At 43.9% G+C, this 27756-nt stretch overlaps 1 protein-coding gene across 2 annotated transcripts in view; it reads right to left on the minus strand.

The window, feature by feature from the left end:
* The window catches only part of ADGRV1 (adhesion G protein-coupled receptor V1), a 710193-nt gene that overhangs the window by 247713 nt on the left and 434724 nt on the right, over nt 1–27756 (minus strand). For both annotated transcript variants that reach the window (XM_077462401.1, XM_077462400.1), the window contains one exon: nt 20457–20557. In XM_077462401.1, the coding sequence (XP_077318527.1) occupies nt 20457–20557 (101 nt within the window). The remainder of the gene's footprint in view (nt 1–20456; nt 20558–27756) is intronic.

The following is a 27756-nucleotide window of genomic DNA, read 5'->3' on the forward strand; positions in this document are numbered from 1 at the left end:
TAATGCAGTCTGTTCGGCAGCCGTCCACTGTAACAAAACCCCACCTCCCCCTCGTCCGTGATAGACTGAACACTGATACAATGCTGGGAAACTGAATCAGTGTTCCATCTATCACCCTCACTTGAGACCCTCACTCAAGTATAAGCCGAGAGGGTTTTTTTCAGCCTAAAAAACATGCTATAAAAGTCGGCTTATACTCAAGTATATATGGTACTTTGCATGACTGAAACCTCGGACAGAGCTAACTGCAGTGAAGCGCTAACACAACTAGTGGCCCTCACATATTACAACTCCAACGTGACAGCAGTAGTCAGGGACTGTTTCCACTGAAATTAAGCTTTGGAAAACATTTCTAAAGAAGTGAATTAAAGTCATACATGTCAATTAAAAGTCAATTAGAGATGAGTAAGTTGATTTGCATTCCTACAGTACATCAGCAAATGAGTAAGTACAGAAGAGGTTCCTTGTGCAAATTTGCCTGTATATGTACGCGGCACAGCAGTTATCACTAATTAGAAAATTCAGATACTCTTCTTATATTTACACATATAAACATACTCATATTCAAGCAAAGTAGATAGAACAAGGCCAACCTTTTTCATTTAATGAAAAACCTTCTTACCTAGGGACAATTATAGACACTCAGGTTGAACTGGATAGACTGGTGTCTTTATTCAACCTTACTAACTATGTAACTATGTAACTATGTGGCATGCATCTCTTTGGACTTACTTCATAATATGCTGTACATTCTACAAAGTGGCTGAATTCCTGGATTCAGCTTTAATTCTTGATAATAAGAGGACCTAATTACAGGTAGCACAGCGTATATATTTTATCTATTTCAGCTTTAACTCTTGTTTGTTTACTTTTGGTCTATTAAACATGTATTTAAAAGCATTTTGTTATATCTGTTTGAAAGGTGCAAAAGTAAACCCTGTTGATTTTGCCAGCTGAAGCAGCCCAAAAAGTAGCCTAAGGCCCCTTTCACACGGGGCGGATCAGTAATGATCCGCCCCGTGATGATCCGCTCGCTCAGCGGGGATCGCTCCGTTGTCCCCGCTGAGCCGGCTGCGGACAGGGCGGTCTCCGCACACTGTGCGGGGACCGCCCTGTCAGCTCTCCGCTCTCCTCTATGGGGATCGGACGAGCACGGACCGTGTGTCCGTGTTCATCCGATCCGCTCTGCAGACGGACAGAAAAATAGGATTTTCCTCCGTCTGCAGAATCGGACATTTGCGGAGGCGGACAATAGCGGGTGTCTGCGGATGCTCATCCGCAGACACCCGCTATCCCATAGGGATGAATGGATGTCCGTATTTCATCCGCAAACGGATGGATGAAATACGGACATATCATCCGCATGTGTGAAAGGGGCCTAAAAGCTGTACTTCCACCCACTTGTAAACAAATACATTTGTGAATACATGGGTGAAAAAAAAGAGGCAGGTAGCTTTAGAGAAAGACTGTTTAATATAAAGGAGTTGTAAAGTCTCAAGGTTTTTAACCTTAATGCATTTTATGCATTAAGGTGAAAAACGTTCTGTGCTGCAGCTGCTCCCCAGAGCCCCCCTTTTTCTTACCTGAACCTGATCATTCCAGCGACAAGCACAAGTCCAGCCGCTGTCTTGGATAGATTGATAGCAGCGGGAGCCATTGGCTCCTGCTGCTCTCAAATAAAATCTAGTGAAACAGGAGCCGGTGGGCGGGGCCGAGTCCTGCTGTCTGTGTCAATGGATGCGGCAGCAGGACTCGGGAGCATGCAACCATGGAATGCGGCTCTCCATGGGGGCACTTGTTGAGGAGAAGGGCCCGGAGCGCCGCCGGGGGACCCCAGACAAGGAGGATTGGGGCCACTCATTGCAAAACCCTTGTGCAGAGCAGGTAAGTTTAGCATGTTTGTTATTTAAAAAAAAAAAAAACATTTACAATCGAGTTAAGTCCGATATAAACCCGGAGTTGGGTTTTAAGGATTGTGTGTGAGGTAGCAAAGAGGGTATTCCTGTATTAGCAGCAAGTGAGTTCTATAAGCCCCTGTACACACGGTCGGAGATTTCGACAACCAAATCCGTCGGATTTTGTCCGTCGGATTTTGTCCGTCGGATCTTGTCCGTCGGATCTTGTCAGTCGGATCTTGTCCGAAACTGTTACATACACACGGTCGGACTAATTTGCCAAAAAATCTGATCTTTCAGAACGTGATGACGTAATTTCGTTACGATGGGACTACATTCAGGCTAGTAGCCAATAGCTTTGATGTAGGAATTTGATCTGAGCATGCGTGGCACTTGGTCCGATCAAAATTCGCTACACATGACCGGAGTATGTCCGACCGGCCCAGTTGGTCGGGAAATATTTCCAACATGTTGGAAAATTGGGTCCGACGGATATTCCGACGGAATCAGTCCGATGCATACCACACACAGTTGGATTATCCGATGACACGGTCCGATAGGACACATTCCGACGGATTCTCCGACCGTGTGTACAAGGGCTTAGGAGGGCTCAAGGTTATCTTTTCAATGTTGATTGGAGTGTACTTCAAATGTTTTTCCTTTTTCTATATCTAACTTTTTTGAAGTATGACAGAAGGTGTGGTAAGGACTCGTCTTTTGCCTGCAAAAAGTATCCCTACTCAACAATGGCCTAATCCCAACTAATGACCATTCATAACAGTATTGCCCAGAAAGAAGACTATTACAATAATCTGTATGTCCTGGAGCTGAGACATTAGGATGGCCAATGACAACACACGTCAAAGGAAATCATATGATAACATTCTATATTTCCATGTATTGTTAGCAGTACTCTACTAAATACATGACCTTTACAAACCATATAAATATAAACTTATTAAACACATTTCCTGTGTTAAAAACAATAGTTATATACCGCAATGCCTATTACAAAAGGAACTTGGACAAACACGATTTTAGCCATTGGAGGGTATTGTTGACGTAATGGATAAAGTGAATAAGGAGCCCCTGAGGAGATGCACAGTGTACTGATAGGAACTTGGCAGCTACATATAAACTGAAAGGGGTGGATATCTGATAGAAACTGATGGATTGCAGGGCTGGATTGTTTCCCCTTCTACTAGTTTCTCACAACACTGTTTACATTTTACTTCCCCTCTCTGTGCGGCGGCCAGCTTATGTTTTCTTAGCCTTCTCAGAAATTGCATATAATACTGTGATGCTATTAATATAGATTTGCATCATGAATACATAAATGGCTGAGCAGTGAGAACCAAAAAAAGATGCCTTCTGGGAATTAGTGATGTCAAATGACTGTTCTCTCACTGAATGTGTTTTGGAGGAATCCTACTGGTGCCAAAAGGACAGACAGCAAAATAAAACCTCAAATAATTAACACTACATCATTGGGAAAAAAAATTCCTGGAGGGATGCTGTGGTATTAAAAAAAAAGTGTGCAGAAAGTGTGCAAGTCTATTCTTTGATAGATAATTATACCTTTCCTGAATCTTTTCACTCTTTTCACTCTTCGGGGCTCTTTTACTATGGCTGTCTATAACATTGCATAATACTAAATAAACAGACATTGATATTTTGATTTATACAAAGAGCATTTCTCATCAACCATCATACATAAAACGGTAAAGTCTGCATGAATAAAGTCCTAACATCTCATAGTTTGTAACAACAATATAAAGTTATTCCACATGTAGTAAAAGTCAGGCTGACTGTGGGTGGGTGCAGCATGATGCAGTGGGCAAGAGGCCAAGTGCATAACAGGAAAATATTGTAACAGAAGTCCAGCAATACACAACAGGCCAGGGGGAAGGCAACACTATGAGGAATACTTACAAGATGTAATGGTAATGGCATAGTAGCCTGTAGAATCAGAGATGCTGACGGCCTCTGCCAGGAGGAACGGAATGCAGCCTGGCTGGTCTGTAACCAAAGGGGAAGCAATCCAAAGGCTTGGAGTGGTCCCTTCACTTTCCTTACTCCTCTGGAACCTTTCCCTGGCTCTGTGTACTGTTGTGACAGATGTGTGACCTGTCCCTACTATAGCCACTCGCAAAAGGCATGCCAAACCTTTGAGCTAGGATCTTAAATAGAGTCTGTCTAACCCAAGATGGCTGCCAAAATCACGGGGGGGGGGGGGCAACATTCAATAAAATAGCTGTCTCCTTGTGACCAAGGAAGCTATACAGAAACTAGATTTCTCTCTGCATCCTTCGCCGTCTGTGTTGCCACTGTGGACAAGCGCCACCTGCATAGTTGCCAACATTCTCCAAAAAATTATAGGGACACTTTTTTGTCTGTAGGCAGAGCAATATTTTAATTAAAGGTGGAGCATTCATTTATAGGTCTGATCCAGCTGGAGTGGAAAAATGGGCGTGTTTTAAACAAAATATTAGGCGTGGTTTAAAGGGGGTGTGGTTAAATACACTCAGAGGATGGAGGAAGAAAGAAGAGAGGGATGGAGGGAGAGAGAAAGAAAGAGAGAGGGAGAGAAAGAAGGAAAGAAAAAAGAAACAAAAAGGATACAGAAACAAAGAGAGATGGTGAGGGAAGGAGAGAGAAGGAAGGGAAGAAAGAAGTAAAGAAAGGGAGATGGAGAGACAGCAGGCCCAGATCCTACACCAATAGCAATATGTGTATTCCAGGAAGTGCCAGGAAATGTAACAATCAACAGATACTCCAAACACCATCCCTCCAGCTAGATCCCATCAAACAGATACAAGAGATGGTCAGAGAGTGTGCCAACATGATACAGGAGATGGTTGAAGAGTGCGCGGACATGCTACAGAAGATGGTTAGAGTATGCAGACATGATACAAGAGACTGTCAGAGGGTGTGCGGACATTGTACAGGAAATATCAAAGAGTGTGCAGACATGGTACAGAAAATGTCAAAGAGTGTGTGGACATGGTAAAAGAGACTGTCAGAAAGTGTGCGGACATGGTACAAGAGACTATCAGAGAGTGTGCAGACATGGTACAGGAAATATCAGAGTGTGCAAACATGGTACAAGAGACTGTCAGAGAGTGTGCAGACATGGTACAAGAGATGGTCAGAGAGTATGCGGACATGGTACAAGAGGCTGTCAGAGAGTGTGCGGACATGGTACAGGAAATGGTCAGAGAGTGTGCACACATGACACAAAAGAATGCCAGAGAGTGTGAGGATATGGTACAAGAGACTTTCAGAGAGTGTGCGGACATGGTATAGGAAAAGTCCGAGAGTGTGCGGACATGGTACAAGAGACTGTCAGTGAGTGTGCAGACATGGTACAAGATACAGTCAGAGAGTATGCGGACATGGTACAAGAGACTGTCCGAGAGTGTGCGGACATGAAAGAAGAGACTGTCAGAGAGTATGTGGACACGGTACAAGAGATGGTCAGAGAGTGTGCAGACATGACACAAGAGACTGTCAGAGTGTGAGGATATGGTACAAGAGACTTTCAGAGAGTGTGCGGACATGGTACAGGAAAAGTCAGAGAGTGTGTGCGGACATGGTACAAGAGACTTCAGAGAATGTGTGGACATGGTACAGGAATTGTCAGCGATTGTGTGGGCATGGTACAAGAGATTGTCAGAGAGTGTGCTGATATGGTACAAGAGACTGTCAGAGAGTGTGGGGACATGTTACATGAAACAGTCAGATAGTGTGTGGACATAGTACAAGAAACTGTCAGAGAGTGTACAGACATGGTACAACAGGCGGTCCGAGAGTGTGCAAACATCGTACAAGAGACTGTTAGACAGTGTGTGGACATGGTACAAGAGACTATCAGAGAGTGTGCGGACATGGTACAAGAGACTATCAGAGAGTGTGTGGACATGGTACAAGAGACTGCAGACCAACTACAGGAGACGGGGTCAGAGGTTAAGAACACAGCTGACAGCACAGAGCAATAAGGAGGACTTGTGTACAGAGAATATGGGGGTGATAATTACCTTCAGTCCTGTCATGTCCTGTCCCAGTCGGTATCTGCACTCCTCCATTCACAGCCTAGGTTCTCCATTCACGTATATCTCGGGGGGGGGTGTGCCCACTGCATTCAGAGTGGTACCATGACCATGATGTAATGTGCATGCTTCCCCCACCCGAGCCTAAGCTAAGCCAAGATTGCCCGAGGCAAGCTGAGCTTGCCCAAGGCCAGACGGCCAAGCTTGCCCGAGAGACGCATTGCAGGAAGCTGCCAATTTTCCTGAAAATCAGGACTGTTGGTGACTGTGCACCTGCAGTAGAGAAAATAGACCGCACCTGCCTACATAACTAAAACCTATTTCAACATGTTGCTGGTTTTCCAGTTGTAGCCTCTATTACAATGTTTCCAGTGTTAGCCTGTCTTTCCCACCAGTCACAACTTTCAAAACATATTCCACACGTCCCCTAGCTTTTATCTATCTGTACCCTGCTTATCCTGGTGATCCCTGTTAGCACCAAGGTGCACCCTATAGCCATTGTCCTATGACACCTCAGCCCCACTGGAAGTAAGATGAGGAAAAAGGATCAAAAAGATGAGATGACCAAGGGATAAATTCCTAATAAAGAGATGGAGATGATCAGGACCAATGCAGTAGCAACAAGCAGGGCACTGCATTCCGGATGCCAAAGGAAGGAACTGCATTGCATTGCAGAAGACCTAACATCTGAAACTTCAGGAACTGTGTAGGATGCTGAAGATTCTTTGGCTTCCATACTGTAGCTCCGTAACAGCACAGAGGCTGGAGAAATGGGCAAAAAGATAGGTAAGTCCCTTAAAAATGCTGTCTTTATGCTTCAGGCAACTCACTTTTTCTAGACTGGGATGATATAAGCTGTCTGTTGTAAGGATGGCCACTCATTTTACAATATAATTTCTCTTTTTTAGATTTGCCATTAACTATGCAGTGTGAGAGCATACCCAACCTGATAAAAATGAATTTCAATAAATGGAACTGTTTAGATAAGCCTTCATATTATATAGGTGTTGGTAGATGGTTGGTAGATTTATTGAAGATGGTGCAAAGATTGTAACTAGGATGGCCAACTTCATTTTACAGAGCTGTCCATAAATGTTAAAAATCCAACATTTCCGTTCTGAGGCAAAATTTGTATAGCTAGCTTTGTTTATCTTGTCATGGCACGCAATCAACAGACTGCACATCAAAGTGTTTGTCTTAATCTCCCCTAGAAGCAATGATCCCTGAAGCACTTTGTTCTGGGCACTTCTGGGTTCAAAGATGTCAGATCTTGGCTGGTACGTTCAGAAAAACAACTGCTCGAATACTGTCTGTACTGATCTGGTGCAACAAAGGCATTAGGAGGACCAATAAGCCCCTAAAAGTTCTAAAAGGAGAACCTTCTGTTATATAGATGGTCCCTTTTAAAAAACAATAAAATTGAGTAAATAAAATAAAAATATATTAGAATACATTTTAAAAAACAAAAATCAAAATGAATGGGCTCAAATCGCACCACACTGAGTAGCATGTGAATCAAATAGGAATGCGTAGTGCGTTCCTTTAAGTTCCATAGTGTGAAACAGGGCTTATGGAGAATTACAAATGCATGAGCTTTTTGGTATCATAGTTTGTTGCCATCATATTTAGCATTTGGCTATTTACTCATCTTTTACATTTTGAAGAAAATTTGGAAATGGTATAACTTTTGTGTGCAAATTTAAGTGTATATCTTACTTAAAATTTACATCTGATAAATGGTTGCACCAGGCATGTACTGGCCATCGGGACTACCGGGAGATTCCCGGTGGGCCGATGGCTCAGTGGGCCGGTCTGGTGCAGTCCTGGAGCCGCTCCTCTCTGACAGTGAGTGATTTCGATTTCACTCCTGTCAGGAGGAGCAGTCTCCGAGATATGCTGGAGAGAGCATTAGGCTTTCTGCTCCCTCCAGCCTGCAGGGGGAGATAGACACGGTCAGCAGACTTTCCTTCCTCTCTCCCCTATCGCTTGTTATCACATGACTGGAGAGAGGAAGAAGAGAGGCTGCCTTTAGAACCGTGAGTACATGTGGGAGGGGGACACTCTGATGTAACGAGCTGGTGGTGGGACTCTGATGTAACGAGCTGGTGGTGGGACTCTGATGTAACGAGCTGGTGGTGGGACTCTGATGTAACGAGCTGGTGGTGGGACTCTGATGTAACGAGCTGGTGGTGGGACTCTGATGTAACGAGCTGGTGGTGGGACTCTGATGTAACGAGCTGGTGGTGGGACTCTGATGTAACGAGCTGGTGGTGGGACTCTGATGTAACGAGCTGGTGGTGGGACTCTGATGTAACGAGCTGGTGGTGGGACTCTGATGTAAGGAGCTGGTGGTGGGACTCTGATGTAAGGAGCTGGTGGTGGGACTCTGATGTAAGGAACTGGTGGTGGGACTCTGATGTAAGGAGCTGGTGGTGGGACTCTGATGTAAGGAGCTGGTGGTGGGACTCTGATGTAAGGAGCTGGTGGTGGGACTCTGATGTAAGGAGCTGGTGGTGGGACTCTGATGTAAGGAGCTGGTGGTGGGACTCTGATGTAAGGAGCTGGTGGTGGGACTCTGATGTTAGGAACTGGTGGTGGGACTCTGATGTAAGGAGCTGGTGGTGGGACTCTGATGTAAGGAGCTGGTGGTGGGACTCTGATGTAAGGAGCTGGTGGTGGGACTCTGATGTAAGGAGCTGGTGGTGGGACTCTGATGTAAGGAACTGGTGGTGGGACTCTGATGTAAGGAGCTGGTGGTGGGACTCTGATGTAAGGAACTGGTGGTGGGACTCTGATGTAAGGAACTGGTGGTGGGACTCTGATGTAAGGAACTGGTGGTGGGACTCTGATGTAAGGAACTTGTGGTGGGACTCTGATGTAAGGGGGCTGCTGATGAGAATCTGATGTAAAGGGGATGCTGATGGGACACTCAAAACGTAAGTGGGCCGGTCTGGATGACGTCCAGGGCCGAATTTCTGTCCCAGTCCAGCCCTGGGTTGCACTAATATCATGTAACATAAAAAAAAATGCAACTTATTTTAATCTATGGGTCTTCTGCTTTTAGAATTATACAGTGTTCAGTTCAGTGGCAGCTGGTGCTAAACTTTTTTGGGGGGGCGGCAAACAAACTCCCCCAGGTCCGCACTCACCCAGGTCCCAGGTCATGGCGCCGTGGCTTCCTCTGCTTTTCCTCCCGGCCAACCCGATCCACCTTCTGTCCTGATTGGCCAGGAGGAGAATCCGGAAGACATTAGCGAATATTGATTCGCTAGTGTCACAAGTGGGTGGGTTTGGGGTGCAGTACTCTGAGCCCCGAGCCCAACCTTTTTCAAGCCAATTAGAGCCTCAGGCTCTATTCATGTGGCTTGAAAAAAAACCTCATAGAAACCTATGAGTCCGGCACCACACATGCATCCCCACATGCAAACTAGCAAGGGCGACACCCCTGTGCCCCTTATGGACCAGGCCGCTTTTTGCACCAGTTGCAATTGTCATGGCCTCAAAAGCAAACGTTGTCTTGACACAAACAGTTGTATGAGGAATCACAATTTCTTGGCTAGCACAAGGAGCAAACTTGTGTGGGCTTCACTGAACAGCCTCTTGAATTGGTTGTACACTTTCCTCTAACGTGCGTGGTTGCCATGCACTCTTCCCCTTACATAAACCCCCCCGATTCTTCAAAGTATTTATACCAACGACTAATGTTGGAATGTTGTGGGCTGGGTTTAGCCAATTGCCTTTAAATGCTTGCTATCTGGTAACCATAACCTACATCTATGGTGATCGGGCACTTGTTGGAGTTTATTCATGTGCACTGTGGTGTTCATTAACCAGAGACTTCTATATATTTATATATTATCTGTGGCTGTATTCTTGGTTACAATTTTTCTGGCTCAGTTTATGGACTATTTTTTATTCATTTTTAAGCACAGCTTTTTTTGATTTTATTAGACGAATGTTGTTTGTTACTGGTGGCTCAATCCCGAAATGCTGTCGAAACGCACGCTGCACCATTATTACGGATTCAGTCTTGCTAAATTAGGGAACACAAAACGCCTTCTGTTGCAAAGTCGCCATCTTTCTAACGACTGAGGTTAGCATCTATTTTGGTGCTAGTAGTGGTATCTTGCAGCCGTCATTTGAAATTCTAGGCCATGCCTGTTCAAATAGTATACGTTTCTTTCATTGGTGCTGCATGGTTGCACAGCTATAAGGCTTTGAAGTGATTGTAAAAGGTTTTTTTTTTTTTTTTTTTTTTTTTAAATAGCAAACATGTTATACTTACCTGCTCTGTGCCAGGGTTTGGCACAGAGCAGCCCCAATCCTCCTCTTCTGGGGTGCCCGGGGGTGCTCCTGGCCTCCCCTCTTCATGGGGTGCCCCCACGGAGAGCAGATTTCCATTGGGGCACGCGTGCAGCCACGCTCACGAGTCCTGCTGCTGTGTCCATTGACACAGACAGCAGGACTCTGCCCTCCCCCTGCTCTTGTGTCACTGGATTTGATTGACAGCAGCAGGAGCCTGTGACGACAGAGACAGCGGCTGGAGCCGCTGGGATTGTTGTCGTCGCTGGAATGAACGGGTTCAGCTAAGAAAAAGGGGGGCTCTGGGGTAAGCTGAAGCACAGAGGGTTGGAGATTCTGCAATTTTTTTACTCTAAAAATGGAAACACCTTAATGCATAGAATGCATTAAAGTGACTGTAAGGCCTCACATATACCCAGTGAAGTGAACAGCCTTAGATGATACACAGAGATGAAACAAATCCCTGTATATAAGTTTTACATGTATATCTGCTGTCTTCAGCTGTATGTATTCTTTAGAAAGTACTCTTTGTGTTACAGATTTTCTCTTCCTGTTCACCACTGGGAGTGGATTATTGGCATACAGCCAAGACAGCTGATTGGAGGAAAGGCACACACCCCCTCCTCATAGGCAAAGGAAGGAACGTGCATAGCTCTACTCTGAGACGGCAAGGTGACTGCTAATCTATTTATAGTAACCTCTCATGACACAAACTTCAGTTTGTCGCCTGGGGGAACTTGTCAAAAGTTATCAGGCTGATAACAGAGGAACTGAGCAGAAGAAAGCTACAGGACATAGTGCTTTGAAGAGAGATAAGAAAACACTACAGATCTATGTGCCCAGCTCATATGTTATGAATTGGGTGTACATCCACTTTCAGTTGAAAAACCTTGAGACTTCACAACTCCTTTAAATACAGGTCATTCTTTTTGAAACACAATATACAATGTTTTGGGGTTTTAAGTGATTTTTTTCATGTAAAAACAATTTAGCAAGTGTGTAAGAAAAAAAAAGAAATACGCTTTTGCAGTTAAAGGGTTAAATATCCAAGCAAATCGTGCACATTCCATTGTGGGCTCATTCTTGCTAACAAAACCATTGATGCCTTTGAAAGGAAAATACTTCTATTACATACTATTTTATTAGTGAAGTTCTAAGCTAATAATTTTTTTTTGGTATATTCCGATTTAAAACTAGAGCAAAACATAAAAACCTGTAAAATATTATATAAAATGTTTCAATTTTTAGAGTAAAAAAATTGCAGAATCTCCAAGTGGCAAACCGATGATGCATTCAGCTGTTGGATGAGTTATAGTTTGGAATTCACTAAACTGCAAGGCTTTTCCATTGACCTCAGAGCTCACATAACATCCTGGGAATACCAGAGATAGACATGCACTGCTATGCAGAGGAGTAATGTGAACAAGGAAAGAGACTTTGTTGACAATTTCCCTGAGAAGTAACTTCGCAGCCCTGTGAAGGACAATAACTTGGCCATCAATGAACATTCTGAAAATGAAGTAAAATAATAAATAACTCCTTGTGCTTGCTCTGACAAGAACTTAGTAAAGTTCAGTGGAGTATAGCTCTCATAACAGCATGCAGATTCATAATTCACTGCATGAGGCAGCACTGATCTGTGTTTCACCGACACATCCAGTTTTTTATTATCATTCTTTCATGTGTACAGTATATAATTATCTTACACAGAGGAATACATCAATGGGCATTTATTATTATTACCATTATTATACAACAACAGATCTTTAAGTTAGTTGTCCATAGCTGCCATTCCAGTATTCCTTGTGTAAGCCGACAATGAAAATGGAATAGGATCGGCTCAAGTATCACAAGGTGGGGTCGGGCAGAACAACAACGAGTTATTACCTCTCAGCAGCCTTCACTGACAGGGATGCTGGTATAGCACAGGGTGTTCCAGGTCCCAGCAGCACATCTGCCAGCAGAACACCACCATCTGTAGACCGTAGACAGCAAATTTATCTGTCCCATCTGCTGCAGCAGAAAAAAAAATACAGTCCCTGCCACTCACATGCGCAGCGTCTAAATGCAAGCTTGTCAAAGCCGTTGGCTCTCCAACTTCTGCCTTTCAGCCTGGTGGATTCTGGCCCCTTCTGCGAATTTACACAATGTGCTGTACCACAATGCCAGGTTCCCAGTCGCTACTACTTTTCACGTAAGGCCGTCCCATCTCTCTACTATCACGTGGAAGGGAATGTTCTGGCATCATTGGGCAAGGCAGTCAAGCGTAAAATCCACCTTACTGCTGACACGTGGTCCAGCGAGCATAGGCTGGGACAATATCTTTAGTTCATAGCACACTAGGTAATGCTGCTTGCAACTCAAAAGGATGCAGGACAGGGCTTGGTGCTTCAGCTTGTTGTGCCCCCACATCGCCATACAGCTGGTGGTGATGATGCCAGACCTGTGAGCTCTACCCCCTCCTCCTCCTCCTGCTCCTCCTCCACCACCTCCATGCCCTCCTCTGCAGAATTATCCTATGAACATCAGGTACCCCCTAAGCGTTCATAGGGCTATTCCCAGAGTCAGGCTAAAAGATCCCATACGGTGCTTCAGGTGGTGTATTTAGGGGACAGGAACCACACTGGAGCAGAGATTCTTGCAGCTCTGCAGGGATAGGCCCAGAGGTGGTTCACACCATGCCAGCTGGAGCTAGGAATGGTCATGTGCGATAATGGCTCAAACCTCCTGCCGGCCCTTAAATAGGGAAAAGTTGACACATGTGCCATGCCTGTCCTCAATTTGGTGGTGCAGCATTTCCTAAATACATACCCAGGGTTGCAAGATGTGCTAAAGCTGGCCAGAAGAGTCTGTAGCCATTTCAGGTGCTCGGTTGCTGAAATTCAGTGGGAAATTCACCTGCCCATAAACCGCCTGATTTGTGACATACCCACCAGTTGGAACTCAACTTTTTCAATGCTGCCGCTGCTATACATGCAGCAGAGGGCCATCAACGAGTACCTGAGCGTATACAGCACAATGACCGGCTCACGTAGCTTTGGCTTTTTTTCCCCATGCCAATGGCTGATCATTAAGGATGCATGCACTGTATTGTCACTATTTGAGGAGGCCACAAGGATGGTGAGCCGTAACAGTGCATGCATCGGTGAAACAATCCCTGTTGTTGTTCATGCTGGAGCAGGCATTATGGACAGAGCACTGGAGGCAGAGCAGCAGGAGGAAGAGGAGGATTTCCTTTCCTCGCAAGGCCCACTTTATACAGACACCATCATTCCTATGTCACAGAACACACAGGAGGAGAGAGGAGGAGGAAGATGAGGAGGAGGATGCTGGCACTTTCATAGGCTTCGAAGAAGAGGAAGACATGCATCAATCTGTAAGCAATGGCCTTCCAACCCCAGGACCCTTGAGAGTAGTACGTGGGTGGGAGGAGGAAGTTCCAGATGCTGTCATCCTGAATGACCCCAAGGAGTCTGCTTCTCAAGCCTCTGCAAATTTGAGGTGCATGGGCAACCTCATACTTCAAAGTTTGCAAAAGGACCCAAGAATACATGGCATAAAGGAGAAGGATGATTACTGGTTGGCAACCCTCATTGACCACCATTATAAGGGGAAGGCCTCAGAACTCATCCTGTCCCCACAGAGAGTGCAGAAGATAAAATCTCTTGAGGACACATTAAAGAGGATTTTATTGAACGTTTTTCCTGACTCCAGTAGGTTACAGTGTTGTGGAAAATGTAGTTGAGTCTTCTGTTGGTCAAGAGAATAGCATTGGAGAAGGCATCCCCCTAAGTGAGGCATTTCAGATTTTTTTTTAGTCCTCGCCACCCAGGGCTGTCAGCTTCCACATCCCATTGGCAGCGTCTGCAACACATGGTGGACGATTACCTCAGGGCCAAAACAGAGATGGAGAACTTTCCAGCTGATGACCCACTCACTTACTGGGTCATGAGAATAGACCGCTGCCCAGAAAATAGCCCAGTATGCCATTGAGTTGTTGGGCTGCACTGCATCCAGTGTGCTTTCAGAAGGACATTCAGTGCTCCAGGAGGTTTTGTTACTGATCATAGAACGCATCTGTCCACAGACTCCATGGACCATTTGACTTTTATAAAAAATGAATCAGTCCTGGATTACCAGCCATGAAGCCCCCGATGCCCATGTCATTGATTAAGTCTTTTTGGTATGTGGAATCTCTGCAGGACTTTGAGGCTGCCTTGCTTTGAGGGTGTTCAATCATTTTATCTGAAAGAATGTTTTTGGAATAGGTTTCATGGGCACAATTAACACTCAAAGACCAATTTTTCAGCACCTGTTTGACAGGTGCATATCATTGCAATTTTTTTGCCTTCATCAAGAGCACCTCTATAGGGTTACAGTGGGAAGGTGCCCCCGACACCCAAAGAGTAATTTTTATACACCTGTTTGACAGGTGCATATCATTGCAATTTTTTACAGCAAGGCCAATTCTTGCTTTCATCAAGAGTACCTCTATAGGGTTACGGTGGGAAGGCACCACTGACACCCAAAGACCAATTTTTATGCACCCGTTACTTCTATCCAAAGTCATAGTAACACCAGAATGTATCCAAAAAATATCTTATCTTGTTCCTGGTGCACTACATTGTGGCTTCATCATACACACTGGCTCCCCAGCTGTTGCTGAGCAAAATAAAGGCAGCTTGCAGGTAAATTTTTTTTTTGTTTGGCTTTATAAATGCAATTATTGCTGCAGCAGATTCAGATCTGCCACTTTACAGGTAGACTAAGGGGACCCCCCAGGCACTATATTGGAAGGAATTTTTCATTTTTATGCTTTCACTGCAAAATTAAGTTTTTCGCAAACTTTTTTTTTATTGATACATGTCCCCCAGGGCAGGACCCGGTCCCCTATAACCATTGTATGCCCAATTACTTGCATATAAGCCTTAAAAATTGTCACTTTTGATTTTTGACATTCGGGTCCCATTGACTTTAATGGGGTTTTATATTTGGGTCCAAATTTTTGCTGTTCTGGTGCGAACCGAACAGGGGTCCATTCGGCCCATCCCTACACATGACTATAGATTCACACATGTGGGTGTTTACACTGCGGATAAAAAACAGCCCACTCCCTCCCTCCTCCCCCATGCCCACTAAACAACAATTGATGGAGGCTTCACCTTCCTGTAATTCTAAGCACATTTGAGACAATTTAAAACATTTGTTTGATATTATGGGTGTTTCTTCTGTATTCCGAAGGTTTCTTTTTTCTTTGAACATGTGGCTGCCCGCAGATGAATAGAAGCTTCTCCTGCTCATGTTTCCCTGCAGATGGGCTGGGAAAGAGCTAGGTAACAGGACAGATGTGAGAAGGTTTAACGTAAATTGTCAATGTTTATTATCACTTTAAAACTGCTATTTGTTGTGAATCAACCCTAAAACCCAAAATGCCTGCATGCAGCCCTGCATTCTGAGTTCAAAACATTTGATGAATTTATTTGATAAACATTTAAAGTGGTTGTAAAGGCAAAGGGTTTTTTACCTGCATGCATTCTATGCAAACGTAAATGTATTTTATTGGAATTTTATGTGATAGCCCAACACAAAGTGGCACATAATTGGAAGTGGAAGGAAAATGATAAATGCTTTTCAATTTTTTTTACAAATAATATATGTGAAAACTGTGGTGTGCATTTATATTCAGCCCTCTTTGATACCCCTAACTAAAGTCTAGTGAAACCAATTGCCTTCAGAAGTCACTTAATTAGTAAATAGAGTCCACCTGTGTGTAATTTCATTTCAATATAAATACAGCTGTTCTGTGAAGCCCTCCGAGGTTTGTTAGATAACCTTAGTGAACAAACAGCATCATGAAGGCCAAGGAACACACCAGACAGGTCAGGAAAAAAGTTGTGGAGAAGTTTAAAGCAGGTTAGGTTATAAAAAAAATATCCTAAGCTTTGAACATCTCACAGACCATTGTTCAATCCATCAGGGAAAGAGAATGGCACAACTGAAAACCTACCAAGACATGGCTCTTCACCTAAACCGACAGGCAGGGGAAGGCAAACAGTTATCAGAGAGCAAGCCAAGAGTCCCATGGTAAATCCACAGCTCAGGTGTGAGAATCTATCCACAGGAGAACTATTAGTCATGCACTCCACAAATCTGCCCTTTATGGAAGAGTGGAAAGAAGAAAGCCATTGTTGAAAGAAAGCCATAAAAAGTCCAGTTTTCAGTTTGCGAGAAGCCATGTGGAGGACACAGCAAACATTTCGAAGAAAGTGCTCTGGTCAGATAAGACCAAAATTTAACTTTTGCCTTAAAAGCAAAATGTTATGTGGCAGAAAACTAATATCAGCCTAAACACACCATCCCAACCGTGAAACAAGGTGGTGGCAGCGTCATGTTGTGGGGATGCTTTTCTTCAGCAGGGACAGGGAAGCCGGTCAGAGTTGATGGGAAGATGGATGGAGACAAATACAGGGCAATCTTAGAAGAAAACCTGTTAGGCCGCGTACACACGCGCGGACTGTTCGCCCAACTTTGTCCGTCCAACAGTTTCAGCAAACAGTCCACTCAAAATTAGCATGGACGGACATGCCCACACACGACGAACGAACAGTTTGCTGAAACCGTGCGCGATGACGTGAACAGCACGTACGACGGGACGAAAAATACGACGTCCTATACACTGCATTATAGCTTTCGGCGTGAAAATCCTTTCTGAGCATGCGCGCAACTTTGTTTGACGAACAAGCCTACACACGAGCGGGCTGTTCGCTGAAACAAGGTTTCAGCGGACAGTTTTTCGGAAATTCCGAAAAACCTTGTCCGTCCAACTGTCCGCTGAAACTGTCCGCTGAAAGCCCACACACGAGCGGACTGTCCGCCCAAACACTGTTCAGCGGACAAAGTTGGGCGAACAGTCCGCCCGTGTGTACGCGGCCTTAGAGTCCGCAAAAGACTTGATACTGGGACGGAGGTTCACCTTCCAGCAGGACAATGACCCTAAACATATAGGCAGAGCTACAATGAAATGGTTTAACTCAAAACATATTCATGTGTTAGAATGACCCAGTCAAAGTCCAGACCTAAATCCAATTGAGAATTTGTGGCAAGACTTGAAAATTGCTGTTCACAGACACTTTCCATCCAATCTGACAGAGTTTGAGCTATTTTGCAAAGAAGACTGGGCAAAAATGTCACTCTAGATGTGCAAAGCTGGTAGAGACATACCTCAAAAGACTTGCAGCTGTAATTGCAGCGCAAGGCAGTTCTACAAAGTATTGACTCAAAGGTGCTGAATACAAATGCTTGCTACACTTTTCACATATTTATTTGTAAAAAAAACATTTATCATTTTCCTTCCACTTCACAATAATGAGCCACTTTGTGTTGGTCTATCACATAAAATCCCAATAAAACACATTTACATTTTTGGTTGTAACATGACAAAATGTGGGAAATTTGAAAGGGATATAAATACTTTTTTCAAGCCACTGTTTGTTTTCTGTTCTTCCAGCAGGGTTCTGTACAGTATGTTCACAGAGGCTACAGTAAATCCATTGAGGCTCCAACCACCCCAAATACAGATAGTAACTACCCCGTAAGTTTAATTTTGCAAAGCACTAATGGATATTAATGGAGTGATACAGCTTTGTGAGTGTTAAGCATTTCAATGCAAAGTGTGAAAACTCTACCATTTGAACCTAGCTTACATAAGTGATAAAAAGTATACACTCAGCTTAACTGTCTGCCCACATCAAACCACTGCTCTGTTAGAAAACATAGTCAATACACGCAACTCATACTTGGCATACTTGCTAATATCACAGACCGAGTCTTCTGACACAGTTTACCAGTTCTTTCATCTCGTTCATCTATCATTACTTTTAAAAACAAGTTTTCTGCGTGAGTTGGGAGTGGATTTAGGATCAAGACAAACACAAGTGCTAAAATCAGTAAGATAAAAATAGATGTTAGATTAATCTTAAAGCCGAACTCCAGGCAAATAAAAGGACACAGTACAAACAAGTGGCCACTGACCCCTACCTATAACTGGCCTTTGCAGCAAGGAGAATAAAAGGATTGAATTGGCTCTGTAATCATAACTAAATGTATTTTTAAAATGTAAGCACTGTTAGTAGCTGAATTTGACTTGCCTCTTGCAGTCTGCTGTACAACAGAGCTCAGAGAGAAGCAGCGCAAGAAATCAATCAGTTGTACTACAGTGCAAGAAACATGCTGATAACAGGAGAAAGCAGATGAACAGAGATAAACTCATGGGTCAGCTACTGCATTGCACTTATACAGTTATAGAATGAGTGGGAAATAGAGATACGCCTCCGGTTTGGAAGTTCAGCAATTGAATGGACGTTATATTTTGAGGGCATGTGGTCTTGTATGGTTCAGGAAGGGGAACATGCTCATCCATTCCATTTCCTGGCCTGCAAGGCTGCATGCACAAATAAGGATCTGGTATATAAATTGTAGAGTCTGAAAGCGTGGGGAGGGGGAGCCCTACACTTTGTTTTCTTGTTTTCTGCTTGTGGTTCCCCCATAAAGTCCATAATGCTGAACCAAAAACTGAACCCCCATCCCACATTTGAGGTGGATGTGGGAAACCACCCAGCTGCACTTTTGTTTTTGACAGTGGGCAGGCTTCCCGCTGTAAGAATATGCAAATCAGCACTGCAGCCATTGGCTGCAGCTGCAGATCGAGCAGCTGTTATCCAACAGGGTGGTTGAACAGAAGTTGATTGGTAGATCCACTTCTGTTCAACTTCAGTGGCAACAAATGGATCGAAATTTGTCTGGTCCCTACTAAATTGGCTGGATTTCAATCCATCTATGGCCACCTTAAGGGTCTGTTATATATTGCTAGGGTGAACCCCACATTAACATCTTTACAAGACTCTTCTGAAGCAAAGGTAAAAACAAACAAGGGTGTAGAAGGAGTGTTAAAACCTGAAGAATTTACTACAAACAACAATAATATTACACCCATATGTGGTTAGGTGTCTCCAGCATTAGAGCCATCCACAGAGCCAAGATGAAACCATACTGGGATCTCCCTGTCCCAACCAAGCTGTCAGTTACAAATGCTGGTACTGGTAGGCTGTACCTGCTTAGAGAGTGGACAAAAGCAGCACCAGTGGCTGGTCTGCAAACTTGTGTGAGACAACCAGTGCATGTGGGCAGAGAGGAAACACATTTCAGAGCCATGTCCCCTTTGTCAAGCCTAAACTCCGTTTGTTACATAGTGTTTATATATAGGAGTACTTGGGGACTACAAGCCACAGAGAAACTGAACAACTACACAAATTAAACAAATTAGAATACAATTATTATCTGTAGTTGTTTAGTTCCTCCACACCTTGTAAGATTGCAGATATCATTGTGTGAGGGTTGATTTATACAGTCATCTTTAGCTTATCCAGCAGCTAGCCAAACTGGACCAATGTACGTATGCAATACAGATAACTCCTGGTGCTCAGCCTGAGACCCCTTTCACATCTGGGGAGGGGGTTTTTTAGGCACATTTAGGCTAAAAATAGCACCTGTAAAGCACATTAAAAATGCCTCCCCTGAAGCCCCAGTGTGAGAGCCTGAGTGCTTTCACACTGGGGCGGTGTGCTTGCAGGACATTAGAAAAAGTCCTGCAAGCAGCATTATTTGGGCGGTGAGGGAGCGGTGAATACACCTCTTCTCCACGGCCCCTGCCATTGGAATCAATGGGCACCACTGCCAAAGTGCCCGCAGAGTGCTTTCGGCAGCGGCGTTATTAACCCTTTATTCAGCCACTAGTGGGAGTTAAAAGTGCCCCACTAGCGGCCGAAAGTGCTGCTATTACAGCAGCGATGCTTTACCGGTAATGGGTACTGCCCCCCCCCCCCCCCCCATCCCAGTGTAAAAGTAGCCTTAATGGTATAGCATATGACGTTTGAATGTGATTTTTGTTTAGTTCTTTTTGTATCACTTCTTTATTTAGTTTATTTTTATTTTTTGTTGTTTTGCTTTTTTTGTGGTGCCTACATATGATGTGCCTTAACTTGTACATTATTTTTTTGCAGGTAAAACTGATGTGCCATCTGAACAATGCTGCAACTACTTTGTAGTATTTTAAAAAAAGACCTCAGTAAAATAAAAAAATAAAAAACTTCTTACACCATCTGCTACCCTTAACTTTAGTCCCCTGATTTGTTCATAGATTGATGTCTCTTACCTGAGTTCCTAAACAGGCCACCATCATGTGTGTTAGGAGCTTAGCTGCAAACATGGAGGTCCTAGTACAGAATAACTGGGAGAGGATGGCTAACGTAAACCCTGCCAAGAACAATAAAACATACATAAGTCATGACATTTTATACATAAGGGATCAGAACAATACCATTTGTATAGACTGATGGCAATATTAGGCACAATAAAAAAAGACAAGGAAGTGTTTTCATGAACATTTGTCAATTTTGGAACTTCCTTCAAAATTACTTTACTGGTGTTGAAACAATCAGTGTCATTTAAAATGCCCATGCACCAGGATAAACTGATTAAGGCTCCATTCACACCAGTGTGTTTTTTCATGCTTTTTGCAGAAATGCAGGAAATTTTTTTAACATGGTGTTGTGGACATTTTTATTAATGTATGTTCTCAGATGTCCCCCAGTGTCAGTTTAGCTGTAATACGCTCATGTGAGGGTAATCGCACATACAGACGTTGGTGGAAGACCATTAACTGCAGAAACCTTCCCGTGGACATGGCAGATCTGTTTGCTCTTTTAAGGATGTTTTTTTATGCCTCACCAAGGGACTGGCCACTCCATGGTGACTGCATCTAAACTGCATCTAAACTGCTTAGTAAGCAGAGATGCATACATGGGAACCATAGCATAACCATACAAAATGATGGCCCACTGAGTCATGATAGATGAAATGTGCACACGATCGTGTTCAGAGCCATGTCCTTTGCGTCTCACAAAAGGCTTGCCGCATGGCTCTGCGGCAAGCCTGCACATGTTACTACTGTATTTCTATTTGAATATATATATATATGTGTGTATGATTGGTTCTTTTGAAAAAATACAAGTGTCTGATTCTGAAGCCACCACCTTCCGTTGTTATTCATGTTTATAGTATAAATAATAGGAGCTGACTATTCTCTCTAAAATTGTGCTAAGCTCAAGGCGATACTGGCATCTTTGTCTGTGCTTCTTGTAGAGATAGAAAACAGGCTTCCCTGGTATTATATGAGAGAGCTCTTTTTGTGCTTTTAAGTGCAAAGAAATTATATGCTTCACATCAATGCATTTTTGTGCCTCTGCGTTTTTGGAAAGGGTCAGTGACTTTTTTAAGCATAAATGGTGCTTTTTTGCTATTTTTTTCTTCTATAGATTTCAATAGAGAAGTTGCAGAAAAGTATGTAGTGCGTTTTTACCGCAATTTTGCAGCGGTTTGCATTTTTTAAATCTGTCCAACAACAAATAAAAAAATGAAAAAAAAAAACATAAAAAATGCTAATCGCTGCAAAATCCTGGTAAAAAAGCAGAAAGCACAGAAAAAAGCACTGCAGAAACTCTCAAAAGCAACATGCATAGGGGCGTGGTGTAGCTCCGCTCTGAGATGGACACCTGAGTTGTGTCCACTTGCAAAACGAGGGGAGCATGTAATCAGCTACAGGGGACACAAAAAACTTTCCAGCTATGGAAAACGGGGACAGAAACTCCTCAGCCACCCGCAACCCCAGAGACTCGTCTCCGCCGTTGGTTGGTAATATACCCGCAATCTTCAGACTCACACAGGGAGAAGGCCATGCAGCCTCGGCCTCTGCACTACCAGCACAGCCCACAATTCCACTTGGAGGCTCCTGTCCCCACACAGACAGCAGACGCATCCCAGCACAGCCCGCACAGAGCCTCAGCATATCCAACCTCCAAATGGTAGCCACGGACATAAAATTCACTTTGTCAGCAGCCATTACAGAACAGACCTCGGAGCTGACATACAAGCATCGTAACCAGGATGGGGACAGTAGAGCAGGCCTCAACATGCCATGCAGACGCCATCAGGCAAGTGCAAAAATCTTCTGATATGCACCTCTCACACATTATAGAGATCCATAGACACTTAGAAGATCTTGATAACCGTGGATGTCGCCACAATATCAGAATTAGAGTTGTCCCAGAAATAATTTATCAAAACCCAGTAGAACAAACCGCTTCATCAATTTTTAATGATCTGTTAGACAGACCTCCAGACTCCCCCATAGAGATTGAAAGAATCCACAGACCACTCAGACCAAGAGCACAGACACTGATACCCCAGGGACACCATATGCTGCTTGGCTAATTTTCCCCTAAAAGAGGTCATATAAAAAAAAGCCAAAGAAAAAAAAACGTGCGTTTTTCAGCGGTAATTAAATCAAACTATACCAAGACATTTCAAACATAAGGCTTCAACAACACAGAGCATTACGACCATTACTGGATCAGCTGAGAATCAGGGGCATACCATACAGATGGAAATTTCCGTTATGCCTATCTGCCAGGTGGAGAGGCCATACTGCCCTACTACGCACGCCAGATGATCTGCAAGCATTCTGTGAAAAACTGAATATCCCAACCGTTGATGTACCTGAATGATATAATTCTTTCCGGATCAATGACACATGGATCAAAGTCACCAAAAACTACACACCGAGAGCTCAAAGAAACCGTAACCGCCATCACAGATCTCCATCAGCTCAACAAAAGAGAAGAGAAGGACAATCAGTCTCATGCTCTTTTTTCTGTCTGCAAAACACTCTAACTTTTCATAATGGAACTACCACCCCAGAGGGGTAAAAAAAATACATGAATATATAGCACGAGGCAGATGGACCTTTATATTACTAATATCAAATGCTGTTCACAGTAGCCATATGTCATTTTACAAGTTAATATACTTAGAAAAAAGTATGTCAGTGTTTTAGGGCGAAGGCATAGTTAATTCACCCTGGAGGGGATTCAAAAGAACAAATAAAAACTAAAAAATGTTGTAATTCAATTAGAAATATTGTTTACTTGTTGGTTACGTGTTTTAATACATACAAAGTGGAAAACACTCTGGTGACTACAAGTTAATACAAATCCATGGAAGAAAAATAAATACATGTTTTATCTTAGTAAATTTTACAGACCCCAGCTACGAAACTCAGACTTACCATGGAAGTATTGAGTTCTACAGTTTACTCTAAAATTGTTCCCGGACACCAGAGTGTTCCTCATATTTAGCAAACAGAATACATATATAGTTAAAATTTCAGCTAAGGTTAAAAACAAAGATATAGGTTGAATTGAGAATTTTTTGTGTTATACTCATAAAAAACCCATCTGAAATAACGTTAATGATTTCCTGTTTTTTTCATTATGTAATATCCACTCTACTACCATCTAATGGTAGAAGGTTGTATTTCATCGTTGTAAATTTACTTATATATCATACACTCAATAGTATGGAACAGTATGGAAAACCTGGAATATATGCTTATGATTAAATATAAAACCAACATACCAATATGGTGCAGAAAAGGAGTAGAAGAGATAAGAAGATTATAGAAGAAGCAAGAAAACAATGTATTACTCATAATTGCACTAGATATATTTCAATACTAGCTCAAAGGCATTTCCCTCCCATTCAGTTTTATATATGCATATCTCTATTTTTTTCTTGCATTAATTGTCTACTGCTGCTCCACAATTGCAGGAATCAATTTTAGAGCAAATCCACTAGACCAAGAACTCACACAGAGGGCGTTATCTTTTCATACCCCCTCTGAACAACCCGGACTTCTTTTCCTATTCCGGCTCTATCCCTTCTCTCCCACCATCTGGAGTAGAGAAAAAAGTATTTTTTGAAATCCCTTTCTCTGTAATTCACCGACTGACACAGCTTCTTCTCTTTAGGCCATTGGGTTGTTATGCCACCCTCAGGAGAAGACTAGGCATTACATGTTAACGTGTGATAATAAAACTAGAACTTTCTAGTTCCGCCCAAGGGGCAGTCCCTTAGGAAACAACCCCTCAGCATGCTACTGCAGCCTCGAAAAAACGGCCTGGGGGTCCCCCCAAAGTCCATATCAGACCCGTATCCGAGCACGCAGCCCGGCTGGTCAGGAAAGGGGGTGGGGACGAGCGAGCGCCCCCCCCCCCCAAGCCATACCAGGCTGCATGCCCTCAACATGAGGGGTGCTTTGGGGAAGGGGGGCACTGCGGCCCCCCACCCCAAAACACCTTGTCCCCATGTTGATGAGGACAAGGGCCTCTTCCCGACCCTGGCCTTTGCTTGTCGGGGTCTGCGGGCGGGGGGGGGGCTTATCAGAAACCAGGAGCCCCCTTTAATAAGGGGGCCCCAAGGTACCGGCCCCCCACCCTATGTGAATGAGTATTGGGGTACCATGTACCCCTACCCATTCACCTGGTGAAAAAAAGTGTAAAGAAGTAAAACAATTTATTGCACAGCTCCAGTGGTCTTCCGTCTTGGGGGGTCTTCTCTCCGGACTCCTCCGCTATCTTCTGCTAGCTCTTTTACTAGCGGAGGAGCCCGGCTTTCTTCTTCGTCGCCGCCGCCGTCCGGGGGTCTTTTTCCGACTTCGAGGGTCTTGTCCCCCTCTTCGGGGGTCTTGTCCCCCTCCTCAGATCTTCTTGCCGGGCCACCGCTATCTTCTTATAACTCTTTTACTAGCTGTGGCCTGGTCTTCTGTCGACGCCGCCTCTTCTTCCGACTTCGGGGGTCTTGTCCCCCTCTTTGGTTCTTCTTTCCGGGCCTCCGCTTTCTTCTTCCAGCTCTTTTACTAGCTGTGGCCAGGTCTTCTGTAGCTGCCGCCTTCTGTTCTTCTTCCTTGAGATGTTGACTCAACGCTCTCTCTGGCCGCAATAACAGAGACGTGTTGTGCGGCGACTTATATAGGGACAAGGGGCGGGGTCACCGGGTGATGTCAGCTGACAGCTCTTATATAACGGAGGGTGGGGCCACCCGGGGACCCCGCCCCCTCTGAAGCATGGGGACTTCCCTATGGCTTTCCCTATTTTGTCAGAGGAGGGCGGGGTCACCCGTTTACAACTCCATCCCTGATACCTCTAGCACTATAGACACCCAGGCTACCTCAAGCATTGCTACCCCTATACACAGCAGATCCCCCTCAGCATTGTTTTCCCCCATACACCTTTGATATCCCCCAGCACCATTATTCCATGCATGTAGTACCCCCTTTTCCAGTGGAGATACAGTGCATGCAACCTTTTGGCTCTGTGCCCACCTCCAGCACTGCACTCACCTATACCAATCAACCAGGCAGAAGAAGGGGTGGAGGAGGGAGCATCCCTCTGGGCATTCCAAGCCTTTCAGTGCAAACAGCTGGGCTCACCATGACACCATCCACAATGCTACTTCTGCAGTTGGGCTCTCAGTGCTGCCGACTCAGCAGCTCCCACTCCAGCTCCTACCCCGCAGCCTTTGAGTCCTGAGCATTCAAGTTGCATGTGGCAGGGTCAGAGCATCACTGGCACTCTGGCCCTGCCCCTCTCTGCTGGCTGTGAAATAATAGGTATCGTTCTGCACAGAATGGCGCACTGCTGTCAGCCTGCCTCCCTCTGTGTATCCATCACTCTCAGTGCCAATTTCAGGGAAGCGTGGGCTTAAGGACCAGCTGATTTGGGGAAAGTGCAGGGGCCTCCATGCAGCTTGGGCCTCTGGGCAGTGCCCAGGTGTGCCCTCTCGTTAAGACAGCCCTGAATGGAGGAATGGCACTCTCCGACTTATGTAAATACTCTCAGGCATCTCTTTTAGCAAGAATAGAAGACTGGAATATACATCAACAAGTCAAAGACTGGGTAACGCTGGGACACTTGCAATCCTTTCATAACTTAAGATCTCTACCATGGATACATCCAAATCATCATCCCCCTACGATCAAAACACATCCCCACCCCAGGGCTAGAACAAAACTTCCTCTCCAAAATCTGGCCCCACAGAGATGTCTTATCCAAACATTTCTTTAAAAGGGGTACTCTCTTATCTAGAGATGAACTCAACATTGATCTCAATTCGAATTCAATTCCACAATGGAATTACATGCAAATTAAACACTATTTAACCAGACGGGAATCGTCTCAGGCTTGGATAAGAATCCCTACGAGTCTAGAAAACCTTTGCTAAAAAAAAAACCCCCACAAAGACAGCTCATATCAATTCTATACCTCTCTCTTTTTGAGGGAAAAACTGATTTCTCCAGCACGTCATGCCAAGCATGGGAACAAGACCTTAATATCAACTTAACAAATACTGAATGGGAAACCATATACAGGTATGCACATAAAGGATCGTTAAACGTAGCTACACAAGAATGTGGGTACAAAATTCTCACAAGATGGTACAGAACACGTTTTACTAAACAAATTCTCATCCCAGATGTCAAATAGATGCTGGAGATGTGAAAAAGAAGAGGGATCGATGATACATATGTGGCAGTCCTGCCCCATGATTCAGGAATTCTGGAGGACGGTTCACGGCAACATCTCTTCAAATCACATCTGAAAATCTGAACTTTAATGCAGTGCAATATCTCCTACATCCTACCACTATTCTCAAGAAACAATACCTCAAATCATTATCTATGTTCATGATCAACTCAGCGAGACTTTGTATTCCTTGCCATTGGCGTTCAAATATCATTCCCTCCAAAAAGGATGGGTTACGCAAAATCAATAACATAGAAAAAATACAAGAACCTATTATAATATCACAGGAAAAAATATCTAAATTCACCTCCACATGGTATAATTGGATACAATTCAACTCCTCTTCGGCCTATAAAGCAACTATTGTATAATCACAAAAAACAACACTCAACTAATTAGACATTAGAGGAAGAGAGAAAAGAATAAATAAATAAATTAATTAATTAATTAATTAATAAATTACGAGACGAAAGCTATTGGCTACTGGCCCGTTTATAGTCCCATCGTACGTGTTCTATGTCACCACGTTCAGAACGATCGGATTTTCCGACAACTTTGTGCGACCGTGTGTATGCTAGACAAGTTTGGGCCAAAATCCTTCGTAAAAAATCAGACGGATTTTGTCGTCGGTAAATCCGACCGTGTGTACAGGGCATAACTCTGGGTTTACAGGCATAGATTAATTCTGTTCAACTTGCATGACTATCAAAAATAATCTGATAGATTTCTCCATCCACACTATTTGGCTATTGTCAGAATAGCCGAACAGCAGGTGTATTCAATCAGATGGTTGGCTGACAATTTTCTACACACTTTGTGAATTTATGTGAAACTGCATGAAGTGAGCATAGCGTGTACCCTGCTTAACCACTTGTCTACCAAGGTACATTTATAAACAGCATCATGGACAAGTGGTTAAATCAAGCTCATAGCTGCTGCTTCACCTGTGACCTTAGTGCCAGCTTCAAGAGCCAGTGAAGGGCTTTCTGATAAAAGTGATTGGACAGCTCTAGTGATGGCCGAACGGTTCGCCCG

Source organism: Lithobates pipiens, unplaced genomic scaffold, assembly GCF_037356315.1.
Source record: "Lithobates pipiens isolate NorthernLeopardFrog02 unplaced genomic scaffold, aLitPip1_a1.2 Scaffold_3, whole genome shotgun sequence".
NCBI lineage: Eukaryota > Metazoa > Chordata > Amphibia > Anura > Ranidae > Lithobates > Lithobates pipiens.